Source organism: Nerophis lumbriciformis, linkage group LG33 (assembly GCF_033978685.3).
Source record: "Nerophis lumbriciformis linkage group LG33, RoL_Nlum_v2.1, whole genome shotgun sequence".
NCBI lineage: Eukaryota > Metazoa > Chordata > Actinopteri > Syngnathiformes > Syngnathidae > Nerophis > Nerophis lumbriciformis.
In genome coordinates this window covers 1,868,529-1,884,208 of record NC_084580.2, presented here as the reverse complement: position 1 = coordinate 1,884,208, position 15,680 = coordinate 1,868,529, and the positions used below count along the sequence as shown (strand labels likewise).

The 15,680-nt window shown below is 40.3% G+C and overlaps 1 protein-coding gene across 1 annotated transcript in view; it reads right to left on the bottom strand.

The window, feature by feature from the left end:
- LOC133575822 (chondroitin sulfate N-acetylgalactosaminyltransferase 1-like) overlaps nt 1–13,406 on the bottom strand; it is a 28,360-nt gene extending 14,954 nt beyond the window's left edge. The window contains exons 1-3 of the mRNA XM_061928680.1: nt 13,018–13,406; nt 12,853–12,953; nt 939–1,117 (exon numbers count right to left, since the gene is read on the bottom strand). Of these exons, the coding sequence (XP_061784664.1) occupies nt 939–1,117; nt 12,853–12,953; nt 13,018–13,380 (643 nt within the window). The 5' untranslated portion in view covers nt 13,381–13,406. The remainder of the gene's footprint in view (nt 1–938; nt 1,118–12,852; nt 12,954–13,017) is intronic.
- Nucleotides 13,407–15,680: the final 2,274 nt, after the last annotated feature.

The following is a 15,680-nucleotide window of genomic DNA, read 5'->3' as shown; positions in this document are numbered from 1 at the left end:
CCTGTGCAACTAATCCAGTCGTGAAAATTCCTTGCTCCTAAATATTCCAAAATCAACTGTCGGCTTTATTATAAGAAAATGGAAGAGTTTGGGAACAACAGCAACTCAGCCACCAAGTGGTAGGCCACGTAAACTGACAGAGAGGGGTCAGCAGATGGCGAAGCGTATAGTACCGACTTTCTGCACAGTCAGTTGCTACAGAGCTCCAAACTTCATGTGACCTTCCAATTAGCCCACGTACAGTACGCAGAGAGCTTCATGGAATGGGTTTCCATGGCCGAGCAGCTGAATCTAAGCCATACATCACCAAGTCCAATGCAAAGCATCGGTAGCAGTGGTGTAAATCACGTCGCCACTGGACTCTAGACCAGTGGAGACGCGTTCTCTGGAGTGATGAATCACACTTTTCCATCTGGCAATCTGATGGACGAGTCTGGGTTTGGAGGTTGTCAGGAGAACGATACATTTCGAACTGCATTGTGCCCAATGTGAAATTTGGTGGAGGAGGAATTATGGCTTGCACAGAGTCCTGACCTGAACCTGATAGAACACCTTTGGGATGAATTAGAACGGAGACTGAGAGCCAGGCCTTCTCGACCAACATCAGTGTGTGACCTCACCAATGCGCTTTTGGAAGAATGGTGGAAAATTCCTATAAACACACTCCGCAACCTTGTGGACAGCCTTCCCAGAAGAGTTGAAGCTGTAATAGCTGCAAAATGTGGACCAACATCATATTGAACCCTATGGGTTAGGAATGGGATGGCACTTCAAGGGATATTGGACTCAATATGGGTCAGGTGACGGAGGTAAAAGGTGAGAGCGGTAAACTGTCAAGTCCTTTTTTTCCAGTTTTAACAATCTATCAAAGCAATAACCCGAGTGATTTTAAATGATGCAAAACCCAATAAAAATATTTTAGATCAGTAAACGCTCACCCTCTATGAAGTCCGAAGGGGAGAATGTGTACTTCCTCCTGCTGCTGTCCACATGTTGCTGAGGCCCATTGAGGACATGCAGCGCCGTCTCCACCGCTCCTATCAGCTCATCCCTGCGATCCTTCCTCACAGGTCTCTCCTCAGGGTGTCTGGTCAGGCCGGTCTCCAGCTGAAACACCCTGCATGAAAAGACACGTCACACACCTGCTCAGTGGCCTTGTGGTTAGAGTGTCCGCCCTGAGATCGGTAGGTTGTGAGTTCAAACCCCGGCTGAGTCATACCAAAGACTATAAAAATGGGACCCATTTCCTCCCTGCTTGGCACTCAGCATCAAGGGTTGGAATTGGGGGTTAAATCAACAAAATGATTCCCGGGCGCAGCCACTGCTGCTGCTCACTGCTCCCCTCACCTCCCAGGGGTGAACAAGGGGATGGGTCAAATGCAGAGGACACATTTCACCACACCTAGTGTGTGTGTGACTATCATTGGTACTTTAACTTTAACCATTGAATGTAGTAGTGTGTTTTTTTAAGTCCCTTCATGAATAAAATTGGATTGGATTGGCTCTTGTTTTACAACAGATATTTCCTCAGACATGTTAAGAGTTTGAAATGCATTAATGCCCCCTAAATGCTCAACACTATAATCTGAGTTTCTAGCATGTACACCGGTGGTCTCAAACTCGTGGCTCTAGGGCCATTTGCGGTCCTCAGGCCCATAATTTGTGGCCCTCTTCTTTTCTTAATAGCTTATTGTAATAAAGTGATAATAGTCAAATATAGCATGGCACTCTTGGATCCTACTAGAAAAAACCCTAACTGCTGTTAATATTTAAAAGGCTGTGCGTGATTGCTAATTAAATATCTATGCTCAATAAAATGTTAGATTACAAAGTATTTAAATGTCGCTTATATATTGATGATGCTTATTGTATATTCATGCATAATAGGTTCAACATCTGTTGAAATGTCGCAGGTGTAGAAATTTTAGGCTAAACTTTAAGACAGACTGTGATTCCTTTTGTAAAACAAGCTCTAGAGGTGCACAAAGTGGGTAGAGCAAGGCCAGGGATTTTTGGAGATTAGCTATAGACTGATTGTCATTACAACCACATTGATGGATAGACACTTTGCTCAAAATAAACAGGAATAAACCAATAAAAGAGACGAATAAGGCTAACAAATTGTGGCAACATTAACATCCTTGATAGCGATGTATATGTCTGGTCTTGTTATCCTCGTCCGGACAGAAGGGCGACACGGCAGTGCGGCTGGATCAAAAAAGACGTCGGAGACGCTGTACTGAACCAAATGTTGCTTCATTACAAGCAAGGGTCATTATACAGGACTGCAGTTCCTGGAGGAGGTCAGGTCAAAAATGAGGCACTCCTAACTTGGAGAAGCCAAACCATCCGTTTTATATTCCTACCTCCTGTCTCTGTGTGTGTGCTAAGTCAGGAAAGCGCATCCTGGCCATAAAGGGGATGTTTGTGTGTAAGTGACTGAAAAGTAAAAAGGGGCCGGTCGTATCTTAGATGTCGTCATTAAGCTAAACATGTAGTCTCTTCTCACGGATAGGGCCATCACCAATGCATACCAAGGTCGAATTTTATTGCCTTTTCTTCCGCGAGAACTAATCCAATCCACAAACAAATGTCAGTACTAAAGGGCCCTATGTTATTATGTGCCCAAACTATAATGTCTACCATTTAAACTGGTGGTTTGCTTTCTCCAAGATGAATATAAACATTCACCATATGCAGAACATAATATGAGTTAATTAATTAACTTCAATAGGACAGTCCAACCTTTTGAAACTCACCCCAACTTGCTATGAGAAGTAAGAGAATTTGCCGATTGGGGTTCTTGTCACTCACACCATCCAACAAGCATGCGTGGTGACGTTTTTGACATCACATGGACAAAGTTCTGTGGTCAGATGGAATAAAAATTGAGCTGTTTGGCTACAGTACCCAGCAATATGTTTAGAGGAGAAAAGGTGAGGCCTTTAATCCCAGGAACACCATAGCTACCGTCAACCATGGTGGTGGTAGTATTATGCTCTGGGCCTGTTTTGCTGCCAATGGAACTGGTGCTTTAAATGGGACAATGAAAAAGGAGGATTACCTCCAAATTCTTCAGGACAACCTGGGTCTTGGGCGCAGTTGGGTGTTCCAACAGGACAATGACCCCAGACCAACGTTCTCTCTAAGGTGCGCACCTGCGCAATTGCGCACTGCTCACACGTCCTCTGCGCACAGCAAATCTATGCCGCGCAAAAAATCAAATCCCACTCTAAACAAAATAAACAAAAATGTTTGTTTTGTATGATTTTGCAATGCAACTGTGAGTAACAGCTGACGAAAGGCGGCCACAACAGATAAAACAATGTTTGTCAACACTTAACTTATTGTAACGTCTGTGGAGACACTTAAAGGAGGACAGGAATTCCTCCTTTAAGAAATACATACTCTCTCTCTCTCTCTCACCTGTACCAACACATACACTATGGCACACACAAAAAGTTGGACAACTCCAACACTACACGTAAAGTGTAAATTTCAGGTCGTTTTACTATGACTCCTCAATCAGTGTGCATATTCTACTGTCATTTGTTAAGAATTTTATTTTTTGGATATTAATCATGAAATGATGTTACAGGACTACATTATTGCTAATCAAAAAACATTTATTTTACGGACAGAAAGTTAGTAAACACTTCATCTCATGCAACATGTGAATGTTTTAAGGGGAACTAAATGTGATCTCTGGAAGGGGTACACAATCTTTCCAAAGCAGGACCCCCACCCAGGCATAAAATACTATAGTTCATAGCTGATTAAAGAAATCAATATTTAAATGGGCCAAATCACATATATTAGAGAATAATCTTTTGAAATTGATTAGTCACTTGATTATAATAATAAGACATTTAAATTGTTATGTCAGGTTTGAGACAAATGTGCTGCTGGTATGACCACAGTGTGCACGCTGTATTCCACTGAATGCTCAGGGTGTTTGTGCGTTTGCTCACACACATGAAAAATTAGAGGGAACATTGCCCCAGACACATGTCAAAAGTGGTAAAGGAATGGTTAAATCAGGCCAGAATTAAGGTTTTAAAATGGCCTTCCCAAAGTCCTGACTTAAATGTGTGGACAATGCAGAAAAAACAAGTCCATGTCAGAAAACTAACAAATTTAGCTGGACTTCACCAATTTTGTCAAGAGGAGTGGTCAAAAATTCAACTAGAAGCTTGTGGATGGCTACCAAAAGCGCCTTATTGCAGTGAAACTTGCCAAGTGAATTATATTTATATAGCGCTTTTCTCTAGTGACTCAAAGCGCTTTACATAGTGAAACCCAATATCTAAGTTACATTTAAAGCAGTGTGGGTGGCACTGGGAGCAGGTGGGTAAAGTGTCTTGCCCAAGGACACAACGGCAGTGACAAGGATGGCGGAAGCGGGGATCGAACCTGGAACCCTCAAGTTGCTGGCACGGCCACTCTACCAACCGAGCTATACCGCCCCCACATACAAGTGACAGCACAACAAAACACATTGGGCAACACAAAGGGCAAGCTGAAGTGTCTGTGACCATCTCTTGGGGAACTCAATAGTGTCAAAATACAACATTTTGACATTCAATTTTACATTTATAATTACTTAAGATCGACTAAGGTTGTGCGATACCATCCATCCATCCATTTTCTACCGCTTATTCCCTTTGGGGTTGCGGGGAGTGCTGGAGCCTATCTCAGCTACAATCGGGCGGAAGGCGGGGTACACCCTGGACAAGTCGACACCTCATCGCAGGGCCAACACAGATAGACAGACAACATTCACACTCACATCCACACACTAGGGCCAATTTAGTGTTGCCAATCAACTTATCCCCAGGTGCATGTCTTTGGAAGTGGGAGGAAGCCGGAGTACCCGGAGGGAACCCACGCAGTCACGGGGAGGACATGCAAACTCCACACAGAAAGATCCCGAGCCCGGGATTGAAACAAACCACATAAATGATGTAAATTTGGCGGACAATAGAGCTTTCAATACTATCGTCATATCGTGATTATGCAGGTTGATGACAAATGATGTCAGCAATCCTCGTCTCCATTGCAGCAAATAAACTATGTTCCTTACAGGTACCATTATCACTGGAGGATGAGGAATAGCTTAACATGCTACACTACACAGCGTAAGAGAATATGCTAACTGCTAAGGTAGCGCACTTGAATGTAAACAAAGGTTGGTGGATCCATACAAATATCGACAATAATGATACCAAGTGTCATTGCCATATATCAGAGGTCCCCAAACTGCGGCCCGCGGGCCTGATACGGTCCACCAGCGCAAAATCCGGCCCGCGGGGAAGTTAATTATTATTTTTTTAAATCTGTCCTTTCTAATCCATTTTCTACCGCTTGTTACTCTCGGGGTCTCCTAGCCGCTCAGGCAAATCATATTGTCTAAAAATGCATTTTCCCATCGATAACGTGACATCATCGCACCCGCGCCGCAAGGGCACGCTTTTTCAGTCAATTAGTGCGCGAGGAATACAAGGGCACGCTTTTTCAGTCAATTAGTGCGCGAGGAATACAAATGTATATATATATATATATATATATATATATATATACAGTATATATATATATATATATATATATATATATATATATATATATATATATATATATATATATATATATATATATATATATATATATATATACATACAGTATATATATATATATATATATATATATATATACAGTATATATATATATATATATATATATATATATATATATATATATATATATATATATATATATGTATATATATATATATACAGTTTATATATATATATATATATATATATATATATATATATATATATATATATATATATATATATATATATGTATATATATATATATACAGTTTATATATATATATATATATGTATTTGTATATATATATATATATACACATATTTATGTACAGCCCGGCCCCCGGCCAAATTTTTTTTAACCTCAAAAAGTTTGGGGACCCCTGCCATATATGATCGATACTACAATGATTAGATTGATATTTTTACTCTATCACAACATTTTTAATTGTTTTGGCTATTGAAAGCAGAATTGAAAGGATTGAATAGTAGTAAATAATTAAAATATTTCATTGATATTGGCACACCACAATCTTGTGTATTTGTATGATTATACGTTTCAATTAGAGATGTCCGATAATGGCTTTTTTGCCGATATCCGATATTCCGATATTGTCCAACTCTTAATTACCGATTCCGATATCAACCGATGCCGATATATACAGTCGTGGAATTACCACATTATTATGCTTAATTTTGTTGTGATGCCCCGCTGGATGCATTAAACAATGTAACAAGGTTTTCCAAAATAAATCGATTCAAGTTATGACGGGCGAGGTTGAGGTGGGGGAGGGGGTTGTAGGGGGTAGCTGGGGTGTATTTTGTAGCGTCCCGGAATAGTTAGTGTTGCAAGGGGTTCTGGGTATTTGTTCTGATGTGTTTATGGTTTGTTACGGTGCTGATGTTCTCCCGAAATGTGTTTGTCATTCTTGTTTGGTGTGGGTTCACAGTGTGGCGCATATTTGTAACAGTGTTAAAGTTGTTTATATGGCCACCCAGAGTGTGAACTGTATGGCTGTTGACCAAGTACTTGTGTCTGTGAAAAGCCGTAGATATTATGTGACTGGGCCGGCACGCAAAGACAGTGCCTTTAAGGTTTATTGGCGCTCTGTACTTCTCCTTGCGTCCGTGTACACAGCGGCATTTTAAAATGTCATACATTTTACTTTGTGAAACCGATACCGATAATTTGGAAACCGATACCAATAATTTCCGATATTACATTTTAAAGCATTTATCGGCCGATAATATCGGCAGTCTGATATTATCGGACATCCCTAGTTTCAATGATTCAATGATGTTGAATATTTGAGGTATCAGTATCAGCATCGATATGACCAATAATGCCGCTGTAACTACTTGGTATTTGTTTGATGCACAAATGTGTTGTATCGCCCAAAGCTCATGTAATGTATATTCAAACAGCATTAGAATAAGCAGTCTGTAGGTTTTAACAGAAGAGTAGATGGAACCATGTTGCAGCAAAAAAGTAGCGAGTAGAATTGTAATTATTTTGAGAAAGCACAAACAGGAATGACGCAATATTTTACTGCATATGATAGTAGCCAAATTAGGAAGCCTTCGTTACCCGTTTTGAAATAATTCTCTTATAATCGATATGCCAAATAAAATATTGTGATATATATTCTTATCACAGGAGGCTTCAATACAGTGGTGGGCCGTGCGTTTCTCACCTAGGCCTTCAGTGATGTCCTACTGAGTCCGACTTCACCTCTCAAAATACCGTAATTTACGTCACCACATGGACACGGCTGGAGATACTATACAGAAACACACTTGCACACTACTGTGCATTGAAACCCCTCAACAGTGTACAAATGTCAAGACTTGGTCCTGGGGGTTTGTTTTCCCAGAATGCAACGGAAAGTTGGCTCAGGCAAGACATGAATGTGAGTACATGTTTAATATTTTAACTCAAAAAGCTCAAAAAAGGTACCGTATAAACAAAAGGCGCTCACAGCGGACATAAAACAACTTGGCTATGAAAACAAAAGGCACGCACAAAGGCGGAAAACAAACTTGACTACTGAAACAAAACTTTCAAAAAGGCAAAAACCTATGAACATGAAACAAAAACTTACTTGGCAAGGAACTGTGAACATGGCATGAAGCAGCGTGATGATAAAGTGTGCAGAGCATAAATGTGATGTCGCCAGGCTGACCAACAGAAAATGAAAAGCTTAAATAACACAAACATTATTAACAACAGGTGCGTGACTCAAAACGTGAAACAGGTGCGTGACATGACAGGTGAAAACTAATGGGTTGCTATGGAAACAAAACAAGGGAGTGAACAACCAGGAACTAAGAAAGTGTCCAAAAAACAAACAGCACATGGCCAAACAAAAACATGATCAACACAGACATGACAACAAAACTGTCTATTTTTTTCCGGCTTATTTAACATTCAATAAACCCACTTCAGCAATTAAAACATATCTTACGTCGTACTGTCAAAATTAAAAGAAAACAAATGAAAAATGAAAAAATTAAGAAATAAAATATTTGAACTCACAATTTAGTAGTCGGTTGATTCGTGTGAAAGTGGCGGGCAAACCATTTCACCGCCGGGACAGCTGAGCTACACTATATTGCCAAAAGTATTTGGCCACCTGCCTTTACTCACATATGAACTTGAAGTGCCATCCCGTGGAATTGTCCAAAATGTTTTTGTATCCTGTAGCATTCAAATTTCCTTTCACTGGAACTAAGGGGCCAAGCCCAACTCCTGAAAAACCAACCCCACACCATAATTCCTCCTCCACCAAATTTCACACTCGGCACAATGCAGTCCGATATGTAGCGTTCTCCTGACAACTTTCAAACTCAGACTGGTTCATCAGATTGCCAGATGGAAAAGCTTGATTCATCTCCCCCAGTGTTCTAAGATGCTCATCTTCTCTAGACTGGACTATTGCAATGCCCTCTATGCTGGGGTCACCAACAAGACCATCCATAGCATGCAGCTAGTACAAAATGCAGCTGCCAGGCTGGTGACAGGCACAAAAATTAGAAAACACATTTCTCCCATCCTCTCCTCCCTTCCCTGGCTCCCAGTGAAGCGCAGAGTGAAATTTAAGATTGTCACCTACGTCTTCAAAGCGCTCAATGGTCTCGCCCCAGCTTACATCAAAGATCTCCTGGACCAACCTACCAGCTCCAGGCTTGGTCGTTGCCTTAGATCTGACAACCAGATGACCCTGAAGGTCCCACGGTCAAACCTAGTGACAAAGGGAGACTGCGCTTTCTCAGTGATGGCACCTAGGCTATGGAATAAGCTCCCTCTGAATATCAAGTCCGCCACCACTCTGGACTCTTTTAGAGCACAGCTTAAAGGGGAACATTATCACCAGACCTATGTAAGCGTCAATATATACCTTGATGTTGCAGAAAAAAAGACCATATATTTTTTTAACCGATTTCCGAACTCTAAATGGGTGAATTTTGGCGAATTAAACGCCTTTCTATTATTCGCCCTATGAGCGATGACGTCACAATCCGCCATTTTCTCAAACACATTACAAACACCGAGTCAAATCACAGGGACGGATTCAAGTTGCACCAGTGGCCCAAAGATGCAAAAGTGGCAAGAATTTGGACGTTTATTTCCGCACACTTTACCGACGAAAGCTATGCTACGACAGAGATGGCAAGAATGTGTGGATATCCTGCGACACTCAAAGCAGATGCATTTCCAACGATAAAGTCAAAGAAATCTGCCGCCAGACCCCCAGGAAAAGAGAGCGGATGAGGGTATGTCTACAGAATATATTAATTGATGAAAACTGGGCTGTCTGCACTCTCAAAGTGCATGTTGTTGCCAAATGTATTTCATATGCTGTAAACCTAGTTCATAGTTGTTAGTTTCCTTTAATGCCAAACAAACACATACCAATCGTTGGTTCGAAGGCGATCGCCGAATTCGTCCTCGCTTTCTGTCGCTCGCTGTCGTGTCGTTTTCGTCGGTTTCGCTTGCATACGGTTCAAACCGATATGGCTCAATAGCTTCAGTTTCTTCTTCAATTTCGTTTTCGCTACCTGCCTCCACACTACAACCATCCGTTTCAATACATGCCTAATCTGTTGAATCGCTTAAGCCGCTGAAATCCGAGTCTGAATCCGAGCTAATGTCGCTATAAACTTGCTGTTCTATCCGCCATGTTTGTTTGTATCGGCATCACTATGTGACGTCATAGGAAAATGGACGGGTGTATATAACGATGGTTAAAATCAGGCACTTTGAAGTTTTTTTTAGGGATATTGCGTGATGGGTAAAATTTTGAAAAAAACGTCGAAAAATAAAATAAGCCACTGGGAACTGATTTTTAATGGTTTTAACCCTTCTGAAATTGTGATAATGTTCCCCTTTAAAACTCACCTCTTTACCGCAGATGACTTTTGATTTATGTGTTCATTGTGAATCTTAAATGTTTAGTTTAGATTCCTTTGTTTGTCTCAGTCTCTGTTTCTGTTTTTTTGTTTCTCTACTCGGGCTGCGCCACGGGCTGATGTAACAGTTGGTTGGGGGGCGCATAATAAATGAAAATAACATAACATAACACTCCAGAAAAGGCGTCTCCACTGCTCTAGAGTCCAGTGGCGACGTGCTTTCCACCACTGCATCCCACGCTTTGCATTGGACTTGGTGATGTATGGCTTAGATGCAGCTCGTCGGCCATGGAAACTCATTCCATGAAGCTCTCTGCGTACTGTACGTGGGCTAATTGGAAGGTCACATGAAGTTTGGAGCTCTGTAGCAACTGACTGTGCAGAAAGTCTTTGCACAATGCGCTTCAGCATCCGCTGATCCCTCTCTGTCACTTGGTGGCTGACTTGCTGTTGTTCCCAAACTCTTCCATATTCTTGTAATAAAGTTGATTTTGGAATATTTACTGGATTTGTTGTACAGGTAGCATCCTATGACAGTTCCACGCTGGAAATCACTGAGAGTGGCCCATTCTTTCACAAATGTTTGTAGAAACAGTCTCCATGCCTAAGTGCTTGATTTTATACACCGGGCCAAGTGATTAGGACACTTAGAAATTACTTTTATCTTTAATTATGATCAGGATTTCTGGTTATGTTAGGCCAGCAGAGAAGGCCTTGCTGGCACCACTACTGCAATATATATTGCAATTTAGATTTTAAGCCTTATCGCCCATCCCTAAGGCCTACCATAGTTCTGGGTTAAAATAGCTGCTGGTAGAAGTAGTTAACACATTTAGTCACTGGTGGTTAAAACCTACCGGTAATTCTGAAGTAACTGAGTCTGGTGACTCTACTTCCAGTGGCCCCCTGGTAAATTGAGTTTGAGGCTCCTGATGTACAGAAATGTTAAACATCTCCGAAAAGTCACCATTTTAACACTTTTCCTCTTGGTGGCGCTAAAAGCTCCATTTAATTTTTCGGGGCAGGTAATAGAAGTCAAAGGTGAGCTCAGTAAATGTTTGTCTTGGGTCCGCTCTGGGTCCCAAACTTTACATTTTAGGGACAGAAATCTAAAAAATTAAGTCGGTTGATTCAAGCCAGGGGTCTGGCGCAGTCTGTTGAGGTCAAAGATCAGATGAATCCACATCTTGCATCTGGGATAGGCTCCTGCACCCTCCGCAACCCCGATGGGGAGAAGCGGCTTTAAATGGATGGATTGCATGTTTTTAGCCCAGTATAAGTTCAGTTTTCGCCTGCAATATAATTTCAAATAAATAGTCAAAACATCACTTTTTTTAAACCTGTTTGCTCAGTTTGTCGTTTGAGTTTTTCTAAAAGTTAAACATCCCCTGAAGCAAGGGTGTCAAAGTCATTTTAGATTGGGGGCCACATGGAGAAAAATATACTCCCAAGTGGGCCGGACTGGTAAAATCACGGCACGATAACTTAAAAATAAAGACAACTTCAGATTGTTTTCTTTGTTTAAAAATAGAACAAGTGCATTCTGGAATTGTGCAAATCATAATGTTGTTGGTTTTTTTTTTCTCTTTACAATTACCTGTTGCGGTTAAAAGTATATTGTTGCGCTTGTAGCGTGAAAGTAAGACAACTTGAAGTATCGTTTGACACACAAAAAGGTGTGCGTCGTTTTTCATCAAAGACGAGAAGGAATGACTCCTGACATTGAGCGACTCAACAAACCCCCACCTTTGGGAGAATCTCCTGACGGTCACTTAAAGGGGCCGCTCCCAATTACTCACTCTTAACTGCATACATGAATGCTAAACAAGAACAACATTGTTATGTGCACAAAAGAAAAATGACAGTTAATAATGACGACAAAGTCAAGTAAACAGGTGTGCTGAATTATGTCCTTAAAGCAACCGCTACAATATATACTTTATTTGTGGTTATTTATATTTTCTGAAGAAATTATGTGATAATATTCATCATTCAACTAACTCATTGGTGTTCATTTTCAATCTATCAAGATAAAAAAAATAACATCAAAATCAAATTACAGTATGTTAATTATGTAGTTTGATAATTTTCCTCGACTGATGTACTAACATCATGTGGTTTATTTTGTACATATTTAGCGTCATCTACAATGATACAAAGAATTGCTATTGCGACATCCAGTGGACACATTTAGAACAGCTGTTTTTTTAATTCAAAAATTTCAGAGTCATTTTTATACTTAGCAAACTCATCCGGCGGGCCGGATAAAACCTGTTAACGAGCCTGATCCGGCCCTCGGGCTGTACGTTTGACACCCCTGCCCTAGAGCCATTAGTGTAATACCTTTCCTCTGTGTCCTGGGCATGACGTTAAAGTGCATCCGGCAGTGGAGGCTCCTCTATGGGGTCTTGGGGCACTAGGAGGTTAACCCCTTTACTACTGTTACCCCAGGTGGCCCTTGGCAAAGGCCTAGTACCTGACTGCCCCCTAGCCAGTGATACGGTGAAGACCTCAACGGCGGAGCAGGCGGAAGACGGTAGATGTAAGAACTACCACAACGGCTGCGATGGCGGAAGAAGGCTCCAGCAGAAAAGGGTCCCCAGTCGTCTTGTACTCCATGCCACTGGACCCTGACCCGAGTCTGTCAAGGATCGTGTGGTGACTGTCTGTGCACCAGTCTCCCCATGTTAAACAAAATCACGCACGGCATCCTCCATAAAGGGATACACCCCTACCAGGAGGATTGTCATACTCGTTCGAGTGACCGCCGATGACCTTTCCTGTCAAGGGGCACTCAAAGCAAAACTTTTTCCCCAATGACGAAGCTCACCTGCGCAGGGTGAAAGCGTCAAAAGGAACCACGGCGTACTCGTCGGGAAGCGCCATGCCAGTGTTGACCTCGGCTTGCTTCAGCTGTGAGCGGAAGAACTCCTGCAAGACCACAAGGACGTCGCTTTACTCCTCTTATCGTTTAAACCATACCTGGTGGTGCTACCTTCAGGTCAGACTGTGTAGGGGTTTTATGCAGACTCTCCAAGCCCAGGGGCAGTATCCCTTTGGTTTTGGCTTTCTCCAGAGACTCCTGCAGCTGCTGAGTCCTCTCCTGGAGCGCCTCCTTGAGCTCCGCTATCTGCTTGGTCAGGCTGTCTATGTAATGCTTATGGGAGTCCTCCCTCTCCTGCAGCAGTGCCATGTACCCCTCCTTGCTGGTGGTGCCTGAGGACCACAGGGGATGGTCCTGGAGGCCCCTGGATCCAGGCCTGCAGGCCAGGAGGTAGAACAAAGCCATGCAGCAGCAGAGGCCCAGCACTACCAGGCCGACCCGGGCGAGCAGGGCCAGCAGCCATCTTTTAAACATGGTTAAATCAAAAGATGACAAATCAATCGGTCATTCATAACTCCTTGAGCACGACAGTACTAATAAAGATGTGACTTTGTTTAGGTTGCTACTTTCACACAGGCAACATCTTCACCGTGTGTCCATTTTTCCGGCGTCATATCAAGTCCGGGTAACATCAACGAGCAGTTGAAGCTCCTAAAATGAGAGAAAAGATATTTAAAAGCCTGGCAATTAACAATACAAATAAATAAATAAATAAATAAATTGAGTCATGAAAACTGAGCAGAATTATTTGGTACCAGTCAAAAGTTTGTTGCTTATGCTTTTTGAATGAGGATTTTTTCCAAACTTTTGACTGTTGCTTTATTTGTTAAGGCACACAGAAAATATAACTCTTATAATTATTTGTAACATTTGTATGTATTTAGAATCAGATTTTAGAAAATGTATGAAAAGTGTTCTAAATAAACATTTGTCTTAGGTTCATAATGTTTCATATTTTAATATTTAGTTTTTCCTATTTGGAATTAACATTATATTTTATCTAGGGCTGTCAAATGATTAGATTTCTTTAATCAGATTAATGACACTTTTGAATTTGGATTAATCATTTTTAATCCAATACATGATTAATGTGATAAAACATTTTTTGGATGAATCACATGCATTAACTTAATAATTTTGTTAGTCCTAATTTTTATTCAAAAAAGTTTCATATAAAATACATAATAAATATTATAGTACTAAATATTATGGTTTATTATTAATAATTATACTAGTGTCATATATATATATATATATATATATATATATATATATATATGTGTGTGTGTGTGTGTGTGTGTGTGTGTGTATGTATGTATATATATATATATATTAGGGCTGCAACAACTAATCGATTAAATCCATTAAAAAAATAGTTGGCGATTAATTTAGTCATCGATTCGTTGGATCTATGCTATGCGCATGCGCAGAGGCTCCTTTTTTTTTTTTTTTTAATAAACCTTTATTTATAAACTGCAACATTTACAAACAGCTGAGAAACAATAATCAAAATAAGTATGGTGCCAGTAAGATGTTTTTTTTCTCAATAAAATACTGGAAAGGATAGAAATGTAGTTTGTTTTATATATATATATATATATATATATATATATATATATATATATATACATATATATATATATATATATATATATATATATATATATATATATACAGTATGTATATATATATATATATATATATATATATATATATATATATATATATATATATTTAATAATCCACACACAAATGTCAGTATATACAGATGTATTTCAATAGAATATATATACATATATTCTATAGAAATACATCTGTTCGTATTTAGTTCATATTTATTTATCGATTCTTGAATATGAAAAGTTTGTATAGTGAAGCACATTTCTCCATAAAAAATTATGGAAATATGAATAATGGGTCTAGCCTCGACAAAAGTCCATATTTTGGTGAAGGTTTGTACACCTTGAACACAATATAAAGTGCTATACAGTACTGTATTTCAAACAACATAATAACGGGGTGATGGATCAACTTTGTCTTCATCAACAATCCAAAACAACGACAAGCTGCTGTCCTCTGCATGCGCTGTTCTGTCAACATGCGCACACATAGAAGCCCCTTTGCTGCCCTCACAAACGATCAGAAATCACAAAAATCCTTTACTTTAACAACCATATTGCCACAACAATACACATTTAAAAAGTGTGTGTGTGTGTGTGTGTGTGTGTGTGCGTGCGTGCGTGCGTGCGTGCGTGCGTGCGTGCGTGTGTGTGTGTGTGTTGAAAGAGAAGAGTGCTTTCTCCTACGATGTGAAATAAGTCTGTTTTGGCATTTTTATCCAGAAAAGTCCGCTGTGGTATGAAAGCCTGCTTTGTCGATTCTTCCATGCTTTTGAGCGCCATTAATGTACTCCTTGCAAATACTCTTATTTAAAGTCCACAGTAATTTCTTCATTCTTTCCACGCTGGTCTGTCGTTTTTTGGTGACTCAAATTGAGTCAGCAAAATGGACAAAACTTGTCAAAAGGCGAAAAATCACAGAAAAGGCACACAGCTGAAGGGCTGAGAAATGACTAGTTGTGTAGTGAGCAGCAAGTGACTTGGAGGGCAGTACCTCCCCAACCTGCAGGCGGGACACAAAAATGAATGAATGAATGAAGCGTTTATAAACAGAGACTTGGTTCCCACAGGGAGGCATATTTGGCTCAATCAAAAAATTTTAAATCAAAAAGTTTGCAAATAGAGGAGTTCATAAATTGAGGTTCCACTGTATAT